The sequence below is a fragment of the Vitis riparia genome, chromosome 18 (genome assembly GCF_004353265.1).
Source record: "Vitis riparia cultivar Riparia Gloire de Montpellier isolate 1030 chromosome 18, EGFV_Vit.rip_1.0, whole genome shotgun sequence".
Taxonomy (NCBI): Eukaryota; Viridiplantae; Streptophyta; class Magnoliopsida; order Vitales; family Vitaceae; genus Vitis; species Vitis riparia.
Genome location: NC_048448.1, coordinates 2,306,983 through 2,331,399, shown reverse-complemented (window position 1 = coordinate 2,331,399; position 24,417 = coordinate 2,306,983). Strand labels below are relative to the sequence as shown.

General features: G+C 35.9%; 2 protein-coding genes across 4 annotated transcripts; one reads left to right on the top strand and one right to left on the bottom strand.

Annotated features, from left to right (window-relative positions):
• Positions 1–434: 434 nt before the first annotated feature.
• Positions 435–16,645, bottom strand: LOC117906806 (ubinuclein-2-like). Of its 3 annotated transcripts, none has more exons than XM_034820014.1 (13): positions 16,553–16,645; positions 15,033–15,119; positions 14,804–14,896; positions 14,585–14,661; positions 12,851–13,451; positions 6,040–6,139; positions 5,840–5,949; positions 5,610–5,693; positions 3,976–4,101; positions 3,208–3,345; positions 3,060–3,107; positions 2,259–2,360; positions 435–1,281 (listed from the first exon to the last, which is right to left on the bottom strand). In XM_034820014.1, the coding sequence occupies exons 1-13, from the start codon at positions 16,553–16,555 to the stop codon at positions 805–807; spliced, it is 2,046 nt and encodes a 681-aa protein (XP_034675905.1). In that variant the 5' UTR covers positions 16,556–16,645; the 3' UTR covers positions 435–804. The 3 variants fall into 3 exon arrangements, with proteins under 3 accessions (XP_034675905.1, XP_034675903.1, XP_034675904.1); XM_034820012.1 differs by having other exon boundaries at positions 5,610–5,696; positions 16,553–16,643; XM_034820013.1 differs by having other exon boundaries at positions 5,610–5,696; positions 12,851–13,448; positions 16,553–16,642.
• Positions 16,646–19,328: 2,683 nt separating this feature from the next.
• On the top strand, positions 19,329–24,066 carry LOC117905344. The gene is made up of 6 exons (XM_034818251.1): positions 19,329–19,857; positions 19,959–20,027; positions 20,774–20,878; positions 22,207–22,326; positions 23,399–23,488; positions 23,581–24,066. The coding sequence occupies exons 1-6, from the start codon at positions 19,357–19,359 to the stop codon at positions 23,695–23,697; spliced, it is 1,002 nt and encodes a 333-aa protein (XP_034674142.1). The 5' UTR covers positions 19,329–19,356; the 3' UTR covers positions 23,698–24,066.
• The last annotated feature ends 351 nt before the right edge of the window (positions 24,067–24,417 follow it).

Sequence of the window (24,417 nt, the reverse complement as noted above, 5' to 3'; positions counted from 1 at the left end):
TCAAATGTTCTAAAGATCTTCTCTCATTTCATGATAAAGAGACGACAAAGAAAGGAAAGACGAAAGGTTTTATGAATTGACTTGAAAACAAGTATGTTTGATTGATTGCATTTCTACTTTTTGCTTTCAAAATTTTTGTTAGTGTAACAAAAAATTTGAAAATAATTCTAAAAATCACGTCTGATTATTTATTTTTAATTTTTTGTTTATAGTTCATCCACATTTCAATAGAAGAAGACAGCAAGATAGAAGCCTTGAACATACATTCCTGAAATCTAATATATAAGCCAATAAGCCAAAAGAAAAATATCTGCAAAGATGAATCACATATGAAAATGCTAATTGGTAGCTTCTATTCCAAGCTAAGTGAACCTAATTTTTCCCACTTGGGTACCATAAAAATCCTAAGATGATTCATGTTGGGCACTCACGTCTGAATTCAATTATAATGTAAGACCTATCATAAAAAGGAACTGATGGGGAAACTAAATTTAAAATGTAACAAGGGAAAAGAATGAATAAAAATAGCAGTTGAAGCCATGCAGATATGCTGCACAGCAAAATTACAGCTTTCTGCTATCTCTATTTAAGATAAAAATTAAAAAGGAAAACTCTAATCCAGGAGGCTCCATGCAATGCAACAACGTCTACTTACAGAGACAGGAAAACCCAATCAGTTTGTCACAAGACCAAATGAAGCCGCAAAATGAAGGAAGAAGAAACGAGACCCAAAAAACGAAAAAGGGACATCTGTGCTAAGCAACATTTCGGGAATATAAATTTTCTGATTGAGCTAACAGCATGTCAGCTTGACTGTTCAAAGTTTGTAACAGCCCCCGACTGATGAAGGTTTGATTTATGGGAAGGAGGAGCTGTAGCCTGCTTGTATGATTTCTGTCGTTCCTCTCCCTGTTGGGAAGGCAACTTCTCGGGACGGAAATGAGCTTCACCTGATTCCAGTTCTGGCTTCTTCGCCTTTTTCTTTGGCAATGCACCATCCACACCCCTAGGATCGTCCAAGGAGTTGCCAGAACTTATCTTTACCTTCTCTTGTTTCACCTTGTCCAAGCTAGGACCATTCACTGAAGGACTAGGCATCCGGACAGCAGCGGTAGTTGTGTTGGGTACTGGCTTACTAGATGCAGTTAAGCCATGAGTACCAGAATCAGTGGCCGGCCTCTCCCGAGCATACTGTGGCTGAGCAATTGAACTAGACTCAACTCGAACAGCATCCTCTGTCCTTGATGTCAACAGCTTCTTCCTCTTAATTTTCTCCTGGTCCTTCACCAGATAGAAGAAAATACAGTGTCAATCAATAAGGAAAACAAAATTTTCAATTTCAGGGTAAAGCATATCGGTATTTGAGCAATATTTGCAGCCAACTGCCCAAACAACAAACAAATAAAGGGAGAAAAAAGGCTCAAAAACCAGTGGGATTGTATTTTTGAGTCATGCAAACACACTATGCCACATGAAAACTTTGCCACTGAAAACACTTGCCAGAAACTTCCCACTTTGAGCAATTTGTATATTTTTTTCCCACCACGTAACTGGTGCCGACAAGGGAAAAGGTGAACTAAAGAGTGCATGAGGATAGAAAGAGCTAATACTAGCATATTCCTATTTCCTCAGAACAAAAGATTGAAATGCTGCATCAATTGCCTTTCTACATACCATTTCTACTGAGATGTGAAGTATGACTATTCTTTCCTCTCCAAATGGACTAAAACAGTTGAAAGCAATCAATACAGCCTCATACAATTTAAATTAATAATAATATAATCTATACTATGTCAGGTCTATTTTGATTTCCCAATAAAGAAATCATTTGTAATTGTTCTTCCACATTTCTGCAGCAAAATCTCTCTCAGCCTCATACAATTGAAATTAATAATAATAAAATCTATACTATGTCAGGTCTATTTTGATTTCCCAATAAAGAAATCATTTGTAATCGTTCTTCCACATTTCTGCAGAAATATCCCTCTCTAGATTTTAGGGCAAGGTTTACACCCTAAGTAGTCCAAGTATATTAATAATCTCAATGCAAACAATCTAAAGCATCAAATGAAGTTATTGATTCTACGTAACATTGTTCATAAAAGAATTATACTTAGCCTCCACATTAAGAATAACTCCGATTACCAACATAAATCGCATGTATAGGAAGCAAAAGTTTTCAGATATTAGAAACCTAAACAAAATCCATAGCATGCTACAGAACACATCCAAACAAGAAAGCAAAAATGCATACATACCTTATGACGGCTGTATAGTGCTCTCTTACGGTCCTTAGCCCTACAAATTGCACGTTTAATCCCATGGTTGTCCATTGATCCATTTGGCCACAGTTCTGCAAGCTGAATCACATGTGGGCCAGACATATCTCAATAATGCGAGCAAAGATCATAAACATGATTCAAGCATGCAATGCTTGGATGGCCACAATGATTAATATTTTACAAACAAATCAACTTGAAGTAACACAGATCATAATGTGAAAAAAGCAACAAAGCCAGTAAAATTTGAGGTGACAGCAACTGCTCTTCAAAGAAGAGAAAAGTCACAAGCCAGGCAAATGGATCAATGTGTCAAAAATGAAAGTTACACGAATAGCACAGTTCGCCCATACTTAAAACTTTTACCAAACAACAAAACACAGGTTTTATGTTTGTGGCTTGCCAATAATTCTAATCCAGAAGAAAATATATTGAAAAGTGAATCAATAAAATAAGACAGCAGGCACTAAACCATTATATTTTGGAATAGCTATTCGAAGCCGCTTTGATAGCCACCACTACCATAAAATGCAGCTTATAATGCAAAACATAAAATTTTTGAAAAGTAACCCATCAAAAAATAAAATAAAATTTTGAAAAGTACATCAATAAAATTCAACACCAAGACTATGAACAATTGCATTAGGGAAGTCCATTGTCAAAGCTGTTCCGGCAGGCTACCATGACAATTTAATGGAAAATCCAAGCACAGAACACCTTGAAAATAGTTAACTAACTTAAGCAATGCCAACTGAGAAAACAAGAGAGAGAGAGAGCTACCTCTGCATACAACTTTCGAATTTGTGGACCTGCATCATCCTCCAGCCCCTGCAACCATGATATAACATAAGATATAAGCAAAAAGATGATTCCACCATCGAGAAAATTTTCTTAAATAGAAGGGAATTTTGGAAGCAAAAATCAGTACATCAACATAAAGGTCATAGAGATCACAAATCTTATCCTCCATCTCGTCGCCCATAGAAAATTTTCTTTTAAGAACGCCCTTTTCTTCAGAACCGAATTCTTGAAAATCATCCGATGATCCAACTTGTTGATCAAACCCCTAAGAGAACATATAATGCATTTAATAATAACTCAAGAAACACAAACTTTAGAGATATAGATGTTGCACAAGCATCACAAGTAACAAATGATTCATGAACAATATGATAAAAAAACACCCTGCCTATTAAGGAAATGCACGGCCAGTACTTGGTGAACTTAGTCAAGACTTGGTGAATGATCCATGACATATATTTCAATAAGAAATAAATGCAGTTATGAGAAGCTAGACAGAACAATGCAGGAACGAGATGGGAAAAAATAAGTGATTGAGCCAATGAAGTTTTGACAAGAAGCAATGACTACCAGCAAATCCTCCAATCAGACAGAAAGAGATAAGAGGAATGCCAAATAGCACACTGTACAAGCCAGTGAGAAGAGCAACAATGACCTGGATTCCAAATATGAAAGGCATTCCATAAAGCTGGAAAGGTGGAATAAAAAATTTACAGCCCATGACTAGTGTGCCTTAACAAAGAAAATCAGTCAGATTCGACTTAGAATTGGTTTCTTCTTCACCTTTGACACAACATTGAAACAAACCAAATGAAACCCCCACCAACATTCCACCTGCTCACTCCACACTGGGCTGAGCCCAACAAACAAAGAGAGCGATCTAACCAAAGTATACCTTGGACCTTGGAGAGGGCACCCGCATTTTAATCATCTCAATAACTTCCTTCTTTATCTGTTGAAATCTATCATCTTTCTCTTGTTTTGCTGACAGACCCATGTTAATCATGACTTTCAAATTTCGCTGTTTCAAAAACATGTTAAACACTATTAGTGGGGAACAAACATACAAATCAACCAAATGGTATTAAACCAAAGAAGGCAATGGCTTGTGGCTCCACACATGGAAAAAGGCAGTAGCCAGTACAAACTTTGTACATATGCAAAAAAACTCCAACAACCTATGGAAAAGTCTAAAATGATCTATCAGGTAAAGAACAAAGATTGCCAACTATAACAACCACTCTAAAAGGTTGAGGGAATTTCCTCCCATAAATCAAGAGTGCAAACTCAATACGCAAATTGTTACTGTTACAAATAATTCCAACATTTTTGTTGAATGTGCAGCCTGAGAATTTCCACAGTTGGAGATCAGTGAATGAAAAAGTGATGAAGTCCCTTGAAATTAGCTTTTCTTTCCCTTGACAGTAAAATAACTTTTAATACAGTCCCACTTTGCCCATATGCCTATATCCTCCTGTCTATCATTAGGATCCCATTGAAGTAGCCTCTGGAACTAAGAGGATATACAGGGACTCCCTTTAGCTGCGTTCAGATTAGACTTGAAAATACCATTTGGCCAAGTGGGAAACTGTGCGGTGTAAGGAGGTTCAGGCTTGGGGAATGTGAATCTCAAAAGCAAAGGCTTAATGATGATTGGTTGTGGCTCTGATTAAAAAAAATTATTGTTTGTGGAGGCTTCCTAAAGATCAAAGTTTGTGTTCTTGAAAGGGAGACTCATTAATGCTCTTGAAAAGTCACTCCTCAAGGTTTTTCTAAATACTCCCTTCATATTAAATCCATTGTTGGTAATGAATCCAGAATTCATTTTGGGAGGATGTTTAGTTGAGGATCTTCAGGCAATCTCAATTGAACTCTGTGGATCTGGTGGAAAGAATCCCATACTTTCCTAATTACTTCCAGTAATTCCTTATCTTGAAATTTTGGTTTCTTCACAGTTTCAACTGCAAATAAAGAACTTGAAGCCTTGCTTCATACTCCAGATTTGGATTAATTGTCCTGGTCCTCCTTTGGATGATATCCTTGAGCAAAGGCTTCTCATACAAGAGATTATAAGGACAAGAAACTGAATGAGAAAGGAAGCTTATTTGTGGAGGAAGTAAGAAAGGAAAATAAGAAGGGAGGCTTTCTGTGAGGCTCATTCTCATGTAATTACTATTTTACATTTTTCTTTATCACATGAGTAATCATGCCATGAAATGAACAAGACACTGAAAACAGACAATTTTCCTCATTCTTTTACTAATAGTAACCGACAACCAAATAATGTTGCTTAATCTTGTAACCAACACTCATTTCTAGATTTTTCCCAAAGTCCCAAGTGGTTGCCTAGCAATTAATTCTCCACCAAATTGAAAATTATTACTATTTACACAAGCATTAACAATCAGTCAGCTAGAAGAAGAGGATAAATATTATGATTGTAAAATTAGAAACAGTTTTTTTTTTATAGTAAAAAATAACAACAGGTATTGATGAGCCATATCTTCATGCTTTTCCAAAATGTTGTACCTTTAATGTCCTAAGCTGGATTAGGTGTCCGAGAATGCTCATAAGCCGATTAAGTAACTCCTTAGATATTTTGCCATGGCTCGCCTGCTGCAAGCAACAAAATATGTATGAGATTTCCTTAAAGCTTCAAGTAAAATGAGGGGATAAAAATAATAGCATGGAAAATAATTCAGTGGAGCACAAAACAAATTATCAAATAGTTAAGAGTCATGTTAACTATTCTCCAGTACCGCTAGTCTAGCAACTTTTGCAAGTTTCAGCTTTATTTCGGGAGGCAATCTCCTTTTGACTGCTTGGGATGAAGTATCACCATCTTGAACATCCATAGTGGGCGGCCTTGCTGTAATGTTTTGTACAAAGAAATATTTATTAATTTACAAAGGACACCATCAACGAAAAGCTGAATCATCACAACATTTGCCAAACTTACATTCTGCCACCATCCTCTCTAATTCCGTAATGGCTTTTTCAAGCATTGTTCCTTTGGGCCTAGCACTAGAACCATCCTTTCGGTGAATATGTGAAGCTTTCTGCAGAATATAGTAAAAGGAATCAACACCAGTAACATGGATATCAAATATAATAAAAAGGGAAATATCATTGATTAACTTTCTGTAATAGACGCACAAATACAGAACAAGGCAAGAAAAAAAAAAGCTAGGAAGGCTAGAAAGCTGGGAACAAGGAAAGAAAGCTGACACATTTTTGCCTTGTTCTGCTAGGAAATACAGAACGAGGCAAGAAAGCTATTAGGAAATCAAGCAATAGTATGCACACATTTTTCCTTTCTAAAGATGTAAAAAAGGCAATACAAGCAAACGCTAATGTAGATGTGAACTAAGGGCCTGCCCATGCACCTGCACAGAAGCAAGGCATAATGCCATTATAACATTCAATTCCACCTTCTAATATCTTGAAGGAATAAGGCTCAGCTCCCCACAGCTGCAAGGTTGGTGCCTTCATAATTTTTTTCTCTTTCAATAGGCAAACAGATGGGCAAGAAAATATTAGAAAGAAAACCCCATCACCCCACAAGGCAACATCAATAAGGCCTGAACTGATGAATCTTTAACTGCCAGGGGGGAGTTTTCAATACCTTCAGAAATTTTTGTATTGCACTCTTTCCAAGTTATCCAAAACAAACACAAAGTAGTTCATTTTCAAGCCAAGTTGCAGGTGTTGCCAAGTAAACAAAAAATCTCTAACCAGTTGAGGAAGGACGCCGAACACTCCAAACAAGGACAACACCAAGGAGAATAAGTCAGAAACCCACTTGCACAGGATGAGGCATATGCTTAGACCTAATTTTTTTTATTTTTTTTTAACGAGTAAAAGGCAATATATTAAAATAAGGAAAGGCACTCCAATAAAGCACCCCAAAGTACACAAAAAGAATACAAAAGAGGTCAAAGAGCGCCTCAAAAAAGAAACAAGAGACCAACAAAAACAGCACCCCCTCAAGCAGAGCCCAAACCAATCTATAAAATCAAGAATAGAAGGGGGACCAGAGACTAGAAACCCCTTAGCCCACACCCACGAGTTACAAAGGAAATAAGATTTACACCCTTGAACCGAATGACCCTCATCTTCAAACACTTTTCTGTTTCTCTTCTTCCAAACTGTCCAAAAAAATCACAAGGGAGCTGCTAGCCACACTTTCTTCCTTTTCTTTCCCACAGAAGACCCAAGCCACCCTAACAATGTCTCTCTCATTGATAACGAAAGCACCAAGGACACTCCCAACAAGGAAAACAACAAGTTTGATAAGCTCCTTGCCAACTCACAATGCAAGAGGATGTGATCAATAGACACTTCCACTGAAAGACACAAGTAACATCTGTTAGCCAAAAGTCACCCTCTCCTCTGAATCCGATCCAAGGTTAAGACCTTTTTCCAAGTAGCCTCTCAAGCAAAAAAAACTTAGTTCCAAATTACTCTTATAGGAAAATCCCCTTGTCTTTTCAGTTCCAAAGCCTTGTAGAGAGACTTGACAACAAAAATTTCATCCTTTGACTTTGTCCATACCACATGATCTTCCACACCACTACACACCCTCCTCCTTTGAAATCTCTGGAAAAAACGCTCCACATCGAACACCTCCCGATAATTAAGCCACCTAGAGAAACAGGGGTCCCACACTCCCCCTCCAAAATGGGTCAACACATCATCCACCCAAGCCTCCTAAGACAATGACAAAGAAAATAAGGAAGGAAAAAAAGTACACAGAGGATGTTGCCACAATGTAGAAAAACATAGGACACATGAGCCATCCTAAAAGGGCCTTTCTAAAGGACCCACACCTCTTTTCCTTTCTTCCAGATAAAGGACCCGTGTGCCATCCCAAGAGGGTCTCTCTAAAGAAGGAAAATAACACCTAAGACTCAAAAATAACTACCACAAAACCCTCATCATGCCACGATGCAGAAGAACATGATCAATCAATTCCTCTAGGATATGACAGAGGAAACATCTATTAGACAATGTCCAGCCTCTCCTCTAAAGCTAATTCAAGTTCAAAACTTTTCCCCAAGTCGTCTCGTAAGTAAAGAAACTCACCTTAGGTAGAACCAAGGAATTCCAAACAATACCCACGAGGAAAGGCATTGATCTTCCCAACTCTAGGATTAAAGGAATTTAATGGAAAAAGTTCCGCTCTTTGTCTCCAATCAATCACCTTATCTTTTCCTTCCCTATTCACCGCCTTTCCTTGGAACCTCAAAATAAAGCGCTCCACATGCTCGATCTCACAATCATTCAGATGCTAACACTTTAGTCCATGCTTCAAATGAAGTATTAAGAAAATTACCCAAAACACAATGTGGCAATGTGCTAATATTTGGAGCATGATTTTCATGACTTAACATGTGCAAGCCTCTTTCCAATAGAAAAACAAAAATAAATATATTTTACAACCTCAAAAGCCTCATTTCTCTTGATAATTTTATTTCTATTTTTTAGGAAGTCAAAAAGGACAAAAATAATTTATTTCCTTTTATTAATTTATTGAACACAAAAATCCATTATTGAGGCTTGCATTTAGTACTCCCTATTTCTTATTAAAGCGAGTAATTTTAACTGAAAATTGGTTTGTATGATAATTCAAAATTGGTTAGTTTTTTAAGATGGGCAAGAATAAGGAATGATGACAATGTAGAGTTATGGAAGGCAATAAGGCGAAGATGGAGGGAATTTATTTCAAGATTGAACTTTTTAGTGGGAAATGACAAAAAGGTTCAGTTTTGGCATGAAGTCTAGTGTTATGGCTCCATGTTGAGGATCTTTTTCACTTCTTTGTTGCTTCTAGGGATGCTTGCATTGCAAATGTTTGGGAAGAGGTTGGTGGTATTAAGCATTAAAATCATGTTAGTTAAGGCATTTTCATGGGTTGAACATATGGGTCAAACCTCGATCATCGTCATTCCGAAGCTGGCTCCACACTCAATCCGAAGAGCTTATTTGATCTCTTTCCAAATCACTAAAAAATTAAAATAAAGTCAACTAAATGATTGGAAGGTAAAAAATGTGGAAGCTTTTCTAACAGAACTCCAAGAAGTGGTGTTAACAAATAAAGGGCATAGGCCGATGAGAGATGTGCAAATGATGCATAGTTAAATCTTTTTATTGCACTTTATAGTTGGTTTAGAAGTTCCCTCCTAAAAAGGGAGTTAGGGTTCTTGGGCTACCATAAAGGTCAACCTTTTCACTTGAGAGGTCGACCAACCACTTTTCAGCACATTGTGATAAGCCAAAAGCATGTGGCACTTACAATTATTATTATTATTATTTTATGGATAGCAATTTCTCTCTTTTCAACCTTTCCTAGGCGCTTCATTGATCAATGAGAGAAATTTTACCAAGGCAAAGTGCGGACTTTATAAGTAAGAAGACTTGGAAAAACTCATTCTATTTGTTTTAGATCATTTAGCAAAAGTTGAATGGTAAAACTTCTAAAGGCTTGGAACATTATGATTAAAGGAGTATTTTATTTTTGCTTTCTCCTTCTTTTGTCTACAAAGGCAAAACTTTTGTTCCTTGCTTGAGTTTGTCAACTATTTGGGTACCTCTTAAAAGAGGTGTTGTTTGAGCCCTTTCTTGTGCCCTTTATACGCTTCTCGAGTACTTGGTTTGCTCCCTCTTTTCTAGGCGCCTTCTTGATAAAATTTTCTTCGATTATCAAAAAAATTATCATTAGGCATCTAAAAAATTAGGGGCTAATACATAGTAAGAATACAACGGTCACCCAAGAATCAAAAGGAAAGGAAAATATCTCCTACCCACAAACCTTGAGCTAGGACCATCTCTTTATAAATCCTAAGAAAAGAATTTCCCTAGCCATAAATCTACCCAACCATACATATAGAGTTGAGAAATATATTTCTTCAACCACAACTGTAGTCACTCTTCACCTTCAAAGATTTGTTGGTTTTGTTCCTCGCACAACCACAAAGGCCTTATTTTCCATCTTTTTCTTTTATCCCTCAATATAAACTTTCCATGCCAACCAATCAAATTATTGGTTACTAAAAAATGAAACATCCAAAAAAAACAATAGCAACTCCAAGCCATTCTTTAGCGGCTAAGTAAGTGACTGATTCTTCATTTTCTTTGAACATACAACAGCAATTTATATGCCCCTTCTTGTAATCTCGTCCACGGTGAGAATTTTAATGCAAGTCCATTTGTAAGAACCAAAACTAAAAGAAGTTGAAAGACTCCTTATCCTGGATGGCAAAGAAATGTTAGGATTTGGACTAAGAACCTCTTATCTTGTTGTTAGTGTTGCAAAAAATCTCAAGTCTTTCCAATTTCCTTTTTTTTTTAACAAAAAAAAAGGTTTTTAAAAAAACAATGTGAAAGGTTTATCTCAATTAAAAGCACTTTTTCTTGTTTACCAAGATATCCTGTCTCTATTTTCTATTACAAAAAAAGTGAGCTAAAAGTTGGCAAGATTCAAAGCAACTTCCTTTATGGTGTTCATGGCACAATCGTTGTGGTGGTGGGGCTAGTAGAATCCTTAAAAAAAATACACCTTGTTTAGTATGGTAGTCGATTGTCTACATAAACAAAAAGAAAGGACATGGTATTATGGATTTATCGGTCCTTAACAAGGCTTTGCTAGGCAAACCATGTTAGAGATTTGCTTCTAAAAAGGATTCCAAGAATCCTCGAGGAAAAGGATCATTGTAGGAAAGTTGGACGAAAATGTGGGTGGTTGGTTTTCTCACAAAATGAGGACTGGGTATTGGGTTTTCTCACAAAGAAGAGGATGGGAAGTCTTTCAAGTAGAAGCAATTTTGTTCTGGATGATTGCAATAATGAAGTTCCAAAAGAACATTTGGTGTGATGAATCTCTATTAAGTGTCTTTTTCCCCTCTTTGCTCACAGTTACCAACTCAAAGGTTCCTTGGTTCGCAAATGTTTGGGAAAAATCAAATAAGGGATGTCATTTAAGACCTTTTCTTTAGGTGTTTCGATGACTAGGAATTGGATAGGATTAGAGGTCTCTCATGAAGCTACCAGCAACGTAAAGGATAGAATGATTTGGAAGGAGTTGAAGGACAAGAAATTTTTTCAATCAAGCATTCCATTCTTATTTAGAGTCGTTGTTTTTTGTCCTTTGTATAGAGAAATGAGCAATATATTAATTAGCGCCAGAAAAGGACACACAAAGTACACAAGAAGTATACGAATGTGCTATGAAGCAAAGAACAAGAAGAGAGGAAAAAAAATTACACCCTCCCCTTACTTGTAGTCTAGCTAATTGACAAAATCAAACATGGACATGGACCCAAACTCTAAGCCCCTTTGATCCCCTCGAAATAGTTACACATAAAAGAGAATTTAAGCTCTTGATCTTATAGCTCAACATTTTCAAATGTTCTTCTATTTCTCTATTTCTAAATAATCCAAATCAAACATAGAAAAACCAATTTCCATGCCTTCTTTCTCTTCTTTCCGATGAAATGACCCTCCCAACTTAATGATGTTGCTTTAATTAAAGAATGCAACATCCCATACAACTCCAAACAAGGAGAAGACCACTGCCACAATAATCTTGCTTTGAGACAATGACAGAGGACGTGGTCACTAGATTCATCCTTGCTTTCACACAAAGACTTCTGCTCACCAAATTTAGAGCCATAGTTTAAAGGGCGCAAGGCACAACTATGGCCCAAAAGTCTACTAAAGCTTGAGTGCAAAGTGCAACACAAAACACGCGCTTGAACAAAGTGAAATGCAACCCATGGTGCATCTCAATTTCATAAAATATGATTAAAAATTCAACCAAAGAAACAAAATTTAAGATTTCAAGCATTTAAAGAAATCATCAAACATTTCAAGAATAAAAAATTTTTAAAAGAAAAAGAAAATAGATAAGCCACACCTTTCCAACAAGATGTGGGCCTTCACAAGTGAGGTGCTATAACTAGGGGGTGGTTGCACCTTGGGCCTAGGAGCACTTAAGCTCACCTTTGACAACCATGTTTGAAGTCGAAGTTCCACAAGGAATTTTTGGAAGTGAATTAGAATTCCTAGGCCCCCAACAAAAGGTTTGGGAAGCAGCTGGAAGAAGATTTTGATTTTGGATTGATTAAAAAAAGGAGTTGGAATTTGGAAAATTGTTTTTATCTTTACAAGGATGAAAAAAAATCAGCTAATCACATCCTTCTTCATTGCGCAAAAAAAGAATCTTGCGGTATTGGTTATTCTCCTTTTGGAGAAGAATACATGCGGTATTCTTTAGTAAGAGAGATTTTCAAATTGGTATGGAGTTTTGTGTGTCAAAACCACGGTTGTAATCTGATCAAAAAAAAAAAAATACACCATGGTTGTTATTTTCAGCCATCTTTTTGGGAAAGTAAACTTATGAACACAAAATTGGCAAGAGGCTCAAGAAATTACACTGACCAGATGCATTTGACACAGTACTGCACTAGTCATGTAAATATTGGCAGCTCACCACCTCATGATGTTACAAATGGCAATAGAAATAACAAAGTTCAGGTCTACTGTGAGCTGTCATAGAACTAAAGCAAAATAGGGAAAAACAACAAATTTCTTGTAAAAGCAACAACCACCAAGGGCATTAAATAAGCAGAGTAAACATCACAGCTTGCACATGCCAGCATCAGATTCAAAAGAAAATGGTTAAGAAATATAACATAGTCAATTATTAATCCATTAATGCAAGCACAAAGGGAGGAAAGACAAATGGCTTGAAATTATGGAAAACGTCTTACTGTTGTTTGCATCATACACTTGCTCTCTGAGACATTAGTTTCAGGAAGTTCTCGAACACCATTCTTTTCTCTTGGCCGAGCTGCTACTTCTAGTGGACTAAGATTGTCTGATAGTCTTCCAGATTGGGATTTTAATTGTGTATAAGCATTTTTATCATGATATCTCTGATGTGAAGCATCAGAGAACCCACTTGCATCTTTCATTTTGTTGCCAAGGTTCTTGGACGGGAGCACTCCTGTCTTCTGTCTTTCATCCTTCACTTCTGCTAAGGCTACAGAAGAACTGCCATTTGAAACTTTCAAAGATGAAGGATCCAATGTAGTTTTAGTATCAGCAGATTTTTTTTTCGAACATATCACAGACGCATTTGATTGATTCTGATGTTTCATATCTTCACCATGTTCACTTGTAACAGCAGGAGCCTGAGAGGGAACAGACGCATTCTTTGCAACCAATGCAGCAGACTTTCCAGACACTGTCTTACCCACTTTGACATGTTTATTTGGTACGTTAGCATCATCACTCTCTCCTTGAGCTTTTGCCAAATCTTTCCTTCGCCTTTTCTTGGATTGATGGTTAGGAGATAAAGGAGGTTCACTTCTTGGAAGGAAAAAGAGTCAGTAAAAGGAGCAAAAATAGAAATTAAACATGAATGCATTGATTCAGTTTCTTTTGTGTAGAAATCCAATTATATGTAATCAACTAGCAGGATAGGTGAAGATTGTACAACATAAACCAAAATAGCAGAAATACTCTCCGCAAAACAATAAGAACAGTTCCAGAAGTTTAAAAAAAACTAGATTAATGAAACAGATTTTCATCTAGGTTCAACAACACAACAAAAAAAAATGAAGAATGATAAAGCTTAATTAAAAGATGACCAACAGATGATTCTTAACAGTTGACACCATAAAATATAGGGAATAATGGAACCTTTCTCCATCACCTTTTTTTTATAGATAAATACATTATATAGTTCTAATATCTAGGAAAACAAATTTGAATAATATTGCTAACATTCATGAATGAAGAACAGCGATAAGTCATCCTGTACCAATGAATGATTTTATGTTAAAATCATTTTATTATGAAAAAGGAGAAAAATTTGTAAACACAGGATGCACAAAAGGTAGAGGCAAAAGAGAAAAGAACAAAAAAAAAAATTAGTGCTAAGAAAGTCCAAAACATCTATGAATAAAAGCGATATTAATCACTATCATAAAATTCTGCATCTTTTACTTATCCTCCATAACCTCTATTTGCATGTTGAGTGAACATTCAAAGCACCCACTATCATTATTGTATTACTCCAGATGTAATTCCCCCTCCTCTTTCTCTCCCTCTTCTTCTTGATTGAAATATCAGAAAAAGGGAATGGTGAAGTGCGAAATATCACAAAATTTCAAAACATCCGAATTAGAAAGGCAGAACTCAAGGCAGTCACAAGCTTAAATTGTTACTAGAACCTTTGCCTTTAATATATGCTAAAGTATAGGCTACCTAGAAATGGCCATCTAAGAAGCCAAATTATGTTGCCAAAACAAACAGGAAAGGAAGTAGAACAGAAACTAACTGTAGCCAACAACTATGACAGAAATACTATCAAGAAAAAGACCAAAAGAAACTCACATGTATGTTGCCAAAACAAACAGGAAAGGAAGTAGAACAGAAACTAACTGTAGCCAACAACTATGACAGAAATACTATCAAGAAAAAGACCAAAAGAAACTCACATGCGTTCCAGCTTCCCCCTGTTGACAAAGAATCCATCATGTTTTATTGCAGAGTTATCGACTTGAAAATACTCATCCTACACAAGTAACAGCATACTGTTAGAGACAACTTTAGAAATAGTTACAAACAAATGCATATCATATAAAACAATATGACAAATTGGTATAGACAAAGATTGGCAAAGCCATGAACAATTATAAAAAATACGCAACACCAACCAGCTCAGCATCATCGATAAAAGAGTCTTCAGTGTCATACTGATCATCATCAGGAAAATCATCTAGATCTTCCTCATCACTACTTTGCTTACCCTGAAAAGATAAATTGTGATGTTAGCATATCTAATCCATATATGATATTAGAAAGATAACAGCACACAACCTCTTGTATTCAAAAACAAAATGCTAAAGAGTCCACGGCACAAAAAACTAAATGAATATCGAATACCATGTAAAGGCGTTCAATCTTCTCAATAACAGCACTGAAACGATTCGGAGCAGGAGCATCGTTTAATTCGCCTTCAGCAGGTTGTCCCTAGAAAGGTGAAGCACGTAACAATGTCATCTCTATCTCCAAAAACACAAACCCAAAAACAAAATAAAATAAAAATGCATGAAAAACCACCAGTCCATGTAACATACAGAAGAGAATTCTGATACTGTATAATAATAAACAAATATACGTGCGCACATGAAAGGTAACCAGAATCCGTATTCATGCCAATAATAAGCAAATGGGAGATGTGGATATTCAGTATGAACACTAAGGTAAGTATGCAATGGATTGCAGAAAAAGTTGGAAGCTGCAACATAACCATCCAACAAAAATCAAGCAGGACATACAAAAAATTGGTAGATGCAAGATCAAGCCATCTACATAATGTAAGTTCATGGAGTGAGCATTTATCCTGCAGCAAGATACATGTAGTATTATATATATATACATATATAGATAGATAGATAGATATACAGTCATAAAAATTGTGGATAAACAAGAACTAGACAGTAAAAATGCAGCTAAGATGTTGGCATTATAAAAACTGATCCAGATTTTTGGAAATTATTCTCTCACCAACTCTATACTTGATTCACCTGACATCGATCCAGAGAGGCCCTTTTGCCATGGACCTTCATCAGTACTAGTTTACAGAAAGGAAATCTATCCCAATAGTTATGAAGGTTAAACTCCAATAAAGAAGTAACCCTCCACGATTAGCCACTCTGTGGCAAACTTATACCAGTTCAATTAATTAAACTAAAGTTATATGGAACCCATATATCAAGAAAACATATATCAAAACAACATGACTGCCTAAGGTCCTCCACCAAAACATATTTTGAGGCAATGTGATACTTCAGAGTCTCCCAGGACAGTGCAAGGTCCACCAAACGATGTAACAAGGAAATGTATATCAAGGTCATATGGGTAATTTTACCATATTCCATGGCAGACATCAAATTGAGGAACATGATAGCATAAAGTTCTTGGAAATCACGCATTGAGCCAACAAAGGCTATGGATTGTTGGGCAATAGAGTGATTATAAGTTCCTATCGAACTATATCTTAAGGCAACATGCTAACATCATTTCAAGCAAAATGATACATTAAGGACTATTTCAACCATAAACCAAAATTAATTCTAGTCATTTGGTACCGCCTTTGCTGATCAAATGATAATCCACCTAGGTTTGTGCTCCTTTGGATTTATAAATCAGAAAACATGTAACAGGCAACATAGAAATGTTAAGCCCTCCATGAACTGAAACATATACAATTGAGGCAACATGGTTAGTTCTTTACAGTAATGTTAGATTCTATCAAACCATATACCAAAGAGGCAGGCATAAGGTCCTGTCAAACCACATACCAGGATAACAGGGCGGTTTACCTTAAACAATGGTCACTTGATACGATATATGTGATACGATAGAAACTACCAGTTCTACCACTACCACAAGGAACTTACCATGTTGCCTTAAACGCTTTCCTGGGGCCAAACAGTTGAACTGCAACTGAAGGCTTCGCGTTTTCCCGGCAACCAAACAAGCAAACCAACAACAACCATTACCATTACCATTACCATTCCCCAACATGAATTGAACCCTCACCGGAGCGATGCGAGACTCGAGAGCCGGGTGAGCATTGGCCGGGGCCTCCGGCGCCGCCGATGTCGATCCACTCGCCTTCTGAGCGTCCCTGATCAGCCTCTTCCACGACACGATGGTGGTCTCCCCCGGTCGAAGCTCCACCGTAAACCTCTGTCGCTCACCGGCTTTCACGAACCCCGACGAAACCCCCGCCGATTCACCCCCTCCTCCTCCTCCACCGCCTCCACCACCACCACCGCCGCTGCCGCTGCCGCCACCGCCCCCCTTGTCTTCTTCCATTCGATACCTAGGGTATCCGAATTCAATGCTCCGAGAAGACAAAGAAACGAAAGAGTAAAAACCCTAGGTTGAAAATCAAGAAATTGCTTTATAGAGCTGCAACGTGAGCGGGGTGTGGGAAAACTGAATTTCGCTTCTCACTAAAATTTTCCCGGAAAAGGGTAAGGTAGTGGTGTGGTGGGAGAGAACGGGGTTGAGAGTTGAGATGGGCCGTTTCTTGAAAACCCATATTTCTTTGACCTAAGCCAATTTAATTTCTGGAAATCCAAGCAGATTTTCTTTCCATCTATGATCCATTCGGATTGTAACGTAATAAATTTTTTTGTTCACAACTTTCACAAAATTAAATAATTCAAAATTTTAAAAATAAATAAATAAAAGTTATCCCTTTTCATTTATTGAAACTTATTAGTTATTACAGATTTATCATCGGTGATTAAAAAAATATTTCCTTCTTTTTTCAAAATTTAAATTAAATTAAATTTTGTAAACTGCCATTAATTTCCTTTGTGTTTATAGAAAGTTGTATTAGACACCTTTAAAAAAAATCTAAAATATTCTTAAATTAATTTTTTTATAGCCCTTACAATTTTATTAATTATCATTAATTACCTTTGAGTATTTGTAGAAAGTTGTATTAGACACCCACAATTAATATATCAAATTACAGTCATTTTATTTTAAAAATAGAAAATTCCTAATGTAAAATAATTTTTTAGTCCTTTAGAGTTTGGAAATTTCCCTTTTTAAAGCTATAATTAATTAATATATCAGATTAGGACATTTTAAGATATAGCATGTTCCCAACATTATGCTTTTGTAGTTATTCACTTTCATATACTATTTTCTTTATTGGTATTCCATCCCCTTATTTAATTTTCTAAAAGCCTTATGTCGATGACTAATTTTATTAATGTATTTATTGTGAGCGTAAATTTGTTTTACATTTAAATTTTGAATTATAAAAAACAAATAATAAAAAGATATGTACAATCACGTTAATATTTCCACAGGTAAATATATTCAGTGTTGTATTATATACTTTATCGGTAACTATAGACCTTGAAGATAGTTTTGAGTTATGCGGTAATAAAAGTTGACAATTTTATCGTCATTATAATGTATAAATATTTTTTAGATATTAACTTACTTTTTATTTAATATTTAATATTAGTGTTTATTCAATTAAACACGTAAATCTAAAATGATTTGTTAAATGTTTGGATCAAAAGTTTTAAAGTATACCTAAAATGTCTTAATTATTTTTTGAAATTTTGTTTATTCTATTTTTTAACAAAATCTATTTCTTAATAAAATTTTAAAAAGTTAATTTATTTATTTCTAAATATGTGTTTACTTGGTTTTTAAGAGGTTGATATTTTACTTAAAAAAATAATCTTAATTAAAATTGGGAAGTTGATATTCTAGTTTAAAAATAAAAAAATAAAAAATCGCTTTTTATCATTTAAATAGATAAACAACGTAAGACCTAGTTTAGGCCACCCACTAGTTGATCTCCAATATAATTTTAAGGTTTGAACTAATAAAATCCAATTAAAATCATTAGAGGATGAATAAACTCATAATATGTGTTTTAAATAGTAAATGTATCGTTACAATCTATAACAAGATTGATTCATAATTTATATCTCATCTTATTAGCCAAATGCGAGGTTTAATACATTATCTTAATTATTATTTCTTAAACGTCAAACATAATATTAAAATAAAATAAAAAACAATAAATGATACGAGATATAGCTTCGGCCACCCATGAGCCAATCTTGAATCAAATTTTAAATGACCAATCAAACTCAACTAAAATTATAGTAGGATAAACACTAAAATTATAGTAGGATAAACAAATTTCGAGTATGGTTGTGTATATGATTATATAATAATGTTAGTAGGTTTTTTATTTTTGGCACCACATAAATTTTAAGTTTATTATTTTTTTGGGTTTGGTTAAAAATTGGAATTGAAACCATAACTTAAAAATAATAATATCAATATTATAAAATTTTCATTAAAAAAAATTAATTTACACGATAATCAAATTTAAAAAAATTAAACAAAACTTTGATTACTCTAAAATAGAGCTTTCAATTTTGAAATTGGATTCAAAATGCGGTACATTGCCCACCAACTATGAGATTTTGGTCCATTAAGTCCATATGTAACATATAAAATTAAAATAAATTATTATAGCAAAGGCCATTAGGCAGTAACGGTACCTGTTAGTGAGATATTAATACATATATTTATTTATTTTATTTTATTTTTTCAATTTTCAATTTTGAGTTTTCTGTATATTACCCAACATCTAATCCAAACCGGAACAACACTTCACTCAGCAGTCACCTCCTCGCTGCAACCGGGGGCCATGAGAGCTGCTCTCCTCCTCATCCATCTGCCGCCGGCGCCGCTTTCGCCACCGCAGCCAATAGCTGCCAAACACTCCGCACTCATCGTTCCGCCATGCCTCAACCTCCCGCGTCTCACCTTCTCATCTCTCACTTCTAGACCCCTATCCAACCCCAGAAACAAAAACCCCTTCATAGCCAGGGCCGACGAAGGCGACGCCGATAGCGGAGGTCCTGACGACTACGACATGGACGAGGAGGAGGTGGAAGAGGTCGACAACAAGAAGGACTACGACGTCGAGTACGACCCCCTTGCAGCGGCGGCCGCGGCAGCTTCGGTTACCGACGACATCGCCATGGTGCAGAGCAAGAGCTTCGTGTCGACCCAGGGTTGGGATTCGGAAATGGTGGTGGATTATAGGATCAACGAGGACGAGTTTCACAAAATTAGCTTGTTTGATTGCGATTTCTTCATTAGGAAGCCGCCTGATCCGGATAACGATGTCTATGACTTCAGAGAGGTTAGTTCTTCTGATTTTCTCCTTTTTTTTTAGATGAGAATTGTGCTATTGATGAAAGGGAATATTTTGGGGTTTCTTTGTTTTTTATTTTTTGGTTGTAGATGTATGTTACTCCTCCGGACACAGATGTGTACGCCATTCCAAGGGTTCTTGCGCCAATGCCCCAGAAGGTATGATTCCATTTTCCTCCATTTTCTTCATACCATGCGGATGGCCAATGAGAATGCAAACAGTGGGCTGCTAACAAATAGCAAAGAGAAAATATAATAATTGAACAAAACTATCAAATTGGTTTCCAAATGTTGACGGGTTATGAAAAAATGGCACAAAATATGTGAAAAAAAAAAACAAGAAATTTTCAATAAATCATTCAAATTGATCAAAGTTCATCTATCTTTTCAGGTATATAGTAGTTAGGTGTCAGTTTGGTTTCTGTGGGACATCCAAATTACTTTGTTATTGCTCCTCCTGAAAGGTTAGCAAACCCTGGTAACCCCATGCTCTAGTTGATCTCCATTGCTGCCCTCTTGTATTCCTGAATCTAAAAGTGTCAAGGGTAAAGCCACACACGGTGATGTACTTTGAAAAATTGCATGAGTGGATTACTTCTTTAGCTGATAAATTTAATCATGTTTTAAAACAACAACAAAAGCAATTAGGGGTTTAGGTTGGGGTGGGGTGGGGTGTTGACGGAATAGGTATTGGCACCTCTTGGAAGTAGGAAGGTTGTTTCTAGCATATAACACTTCGGATGCAGATATACTTTACAGTTAGAAGAACCAAAGAATGGTTCAGAAGCTGGATGGTTATTTTCTGATTATAGTAAACTTACAGTGAAACCTTTTTTAATTTTCAAACTGTTGGTTTGAGTTTCAAGCTATTAATTCATACTATTTTCTTTCTGTCAAACTTATAGTACATTCGCTGTGCAAAGAGTGATTATGGATGCTACGATGTCACAGAACCACCCATTGATGCGCCTCGGGATCCATTGTACAAGTCCGAGAGGGAGGTTTGGAAGGTGAGACCAAAATGTTGATATACTATATAAGCTATTTCCATGTGAGCCCTTCTTATCATCATCTGTACTCTCAATTTCTTGTTTTTCTGAGCTGAATGTCTCGACTATGCTAAACATGTCAAACAATATTTAGTTTGAATTTATTGATTCAAAGTTTTTTCTAAATGAAATATGTGCTCTTGATTATTTGTGACTTTAACCATGCCACAAGGTTCATGAATTGTATTAAATAATCTCTCGAAGGTATTGCAATTGATCAATTCCTAATCATGGTTCCTTTTCGTTTGATTGTAATTTCATCAAGTATGAGCCATTGAGTGTAATATCATTCAATGATCAACAAATTTTCTGATCATGTTATTAGTAAGGGAAGAATGGGGTTACCTTTGCTGGCGCATGATGAAATTCAAAATATTTTATTTCAATAAGTGAGAGTTGGTGCTTCACCAGTAGCCACAGAACAGTAACACTAGTTTCTGTTCCACAAGTTCTGCTAAAAAGTGCACGTCTCTTTTAATCTCAATTTTTATCATTGCCTTGAGGAACCTGGTGTTGGGATCTTTAGATGCTTAAGGCCTAGATTCAAGACGTGGGACTTGCTAAGCAGCATCTTTCCTTAAATTTATGTGCACATTAACATCTCTGTCTGTGGATCTCCTCCTGTGATGTGCCTGAACAAACTTATTAGGCTTGGGGAATTTGCTGCTTTGGTTCTGTATTTAATAAATCGAATTACCTTATCGAAGAAAACATCTATGACTACCTCATTGCATTGTATATTAGTAGTCTACAGGTTGATCTAGTTTAGCTGGAATGACTTATAATTAGATGCCATAGCCTGTAGTGCCCATGTAAACTGCAGAGGTTCTCTATCCTCTATCACTCATTATTCATTCCTACTTGGGGCAAACCTTCGTAATACCTTTTTTAGTTTTTTTTTTTTTTTTTTTAACTTTTTTAAAGGGGAAGCTTTCCTAAACTACTTGTGTGGAGTTTCTTATCTCTTTCTCTATGAATCTGTGCTCATTGCAATTGTCATGTAACATCTTTTAGGAATGTGGCATTAAGCCATTATTAAACCCATAAGTATTATTAACATTTAATTCCTTGGTCCCTTGACAACTATTTGAGTATATGGGTTAAGCTTATAGTACCGTGGATGGTAATTCTGGCTTCCTCATTCCACCCTTTCGATGTGGTAGCTGATTCATTATTAAGGATTAAAATAACATGAAAAAAATTTGTAGTTGATGCAGAACCTGAAGAACAGACTTCTTGATTACATCGCTTATTTGTAACAGCTTGTACTAAGTTGTTTTCTGGCACAGGTTTTCTTGACGAAACACTACAGGAATCGGAGGTTGGCTGACCCAGAATTTGTGCTTGATTTTGAGGAGATTTATGTAATCGATTCAAAAACAAAATCAATAACCAGAGCTAAAGTTGTGGTGAGACACTTTTTTTGGTTATATTTAGTTTCCAAAATCGATTTCAAAATACTCTTCTCATGTTTCGTGTGAAAAAAAAATATTATCCTTGAATTTCTTGTCGGCTATCTATTTAGATTAATTGCATTCCTCATTTTAGTTTCTATACAAGAGCATGTTCTCAATGTGACAATGAAGACCTTTAGGTGGTAAGTGAAAACTTAATGCTTTCATTTTCTTGATTTTCTTCCTATATCTTATTTTTAAAACAAATATATATATATATATATATATATATATATATATACCTCATTTTTTCCTTCGAGTTTCACTGGACCAAATTAGTGGGATTCTTCACAAGTAAACCTTGGATCTTTTATACTTCTATGGATTGGTTTGAGTTCAACTCTAAATAATCCATCAATTGATGTTCTTGTCCTTGAGATACTGCATTCAATGCACTGTTATACCATATCACTGGGGCGCTAGCACTACATAATTTAGTTGGACCATGTTGTTGAGAGTATGCGGTTGTTTACAAGGCCAATCTAATTCAATGAGGGGGGGACTTTCATTTTCCTGGAATTTACTATTTGCAACGCAAGGTGAACTTGTTTTTCTGGAGTTCCAAGACATTTGGGAGCATACTTCACTCAATTTGATAATGCTTCTCTTCCCTTGGATTTGATGATGCTTTTCTTCCCATCTTTTAGAGTCTTCCATTAAATCTGCAGTGCTTGTTTTTGTTTCCATCTTAGTTTAATTTATACCAAGAGTAAGCTATGAGACAACATGAAAAGAAGTCAGAAAAAGGCACAGGGAATTTTATACATGGTGGGCATTTTGAATAGGCTTTTGGAGATTTGGATCTCTTCATCTGATGCCACGATGGAGTTTTAGTGATACCATGTGGAAACTTTTTCGCTATCTGCATAAAGCTGCAAATTTTGTTGATTTAATCCTGTAAATATGTAATTCCTGGTTAAGCCTTGATTCTCACTCTCTGTCTAAAGGGAAAGATTTGATATTGGATGAATGTTGATATGCCTTCATAGAGCTTGCTAACCACATTTATTTTCTTCACCTTTAACAGGTCACAGCTCCTGGAGGAAGGAACAGGGATAGAAAGAGCGACTTGCTAGTTATACGTGATAAGGGGAACTCCTTCAAAATAATTCATGCGGTGACCATCCTTGATTCAAAGCACCTTTTTTTTTTATATATATAATTTTGTGTCTGGTGTTAGTTGATTCACCCTTCCCTTTTGTACTCCAGAGTGAAAAAGATGATCCCACTACAGTGATAGAGAGAGAAGAGTGGACAAAAAGCCGAGAAGACATGGAGAGACACCTTAGGAAGCTAAGGGACTTCAGCATTTCAAATTGGTTCTAATCAACTGGCATTTGAATCTGGGGATTGGTTCATGGAAATCTGCAACAAAACGCAGAGTTTTTGAAGTGGTGCAGGTACGAATGCTTTGAGCTTCAGGATACATACACAGATTGGCATGATACATGCACCATCCCTTGACAAAGGGTGTTTCCACTTCTGCTGAATCCTGGGAGTTAAGAACCTAATGGATTCAATGATCTTTAGGTTCTTCCCTCAGCCCCATTTTGCAAATATGCAGAGATGACTTCCCTTGATCTTGTATTTATTTTGCTGTAAAATTTTGGGGTGAGATGGATGCCAACTTCCACATGTTCCCCTTCATACTAATTTTCTTTAATCTAATCAGATTGGTGAGCTTTTATCATGCTATCATGTTGTTCTAATTTTCGTCTATTTGCTCAAATGTAAGTGTAATAGAATCTGCAAGGTTCTAGTATTATGCTAGATTATCAATTAGAACCTAAATTTAAAGTAGATATGGGTTAATATTTACCTTATATTTATATAGTGAGATTTCTCATTAGTTATGGGGGAGTGACATGGGTTTGTCTTTCATAACATCAGTTGGGCTGGGTCCTTGTTTAAAGTTGTAACGTTTGCATACCCAACTGGAAAGGAAGAAGAGGAAAAGGAGTATTTTTAAAGCTTGAATAGAAATTGATCCATATATGGACAAAAGGAAAACTCTAACATAGTTGTGGATATCTATTGATTCTATTC

Excerpts from the sequence above, each read along its gene's own strand:
- LOC117906806 (XM_034820012.1), bottom strand. Across the intron at positions 13,452-14,584 it reads AGGGGGAAGCTGGAACGCAT|AAGTGAACCTCCTTTATCTC; the intron begins GTGAGTTTCTTT and ends TTTCCTTCCAAG. Across the intron at positions 6,140-12,850 it reads AGTGTATGATGCAAACAACA|AAAGCTTCACATATTCACCG; the intron begins GTAAGACGTTTT and ends TATATTCTGCAG.
- LOC117905344 (XM_034818251.1), top strand. The coding sequence starts at position 19,357 with ATGAGAGCTGCTCTCCTCCTCATCCATCTGCCGCCGGCGCCGCTTTCG. Across the intron at positions 19,858-19,958 it reads ATGTCTATGACTTCAGAGAG|ATGTATGTTACTCCTCCGGA; the intron begins GTTAGTTCTTCT and ends TTTTGGTTGTAG. Across the intron at positions 20,028-20,773 it reads TTGCGCCAATGCCCCAGAAG|TACATTCGCTGTGCAAAGAG; the intron begins GTATGATTCCAT and ends TCAAACTTATAG.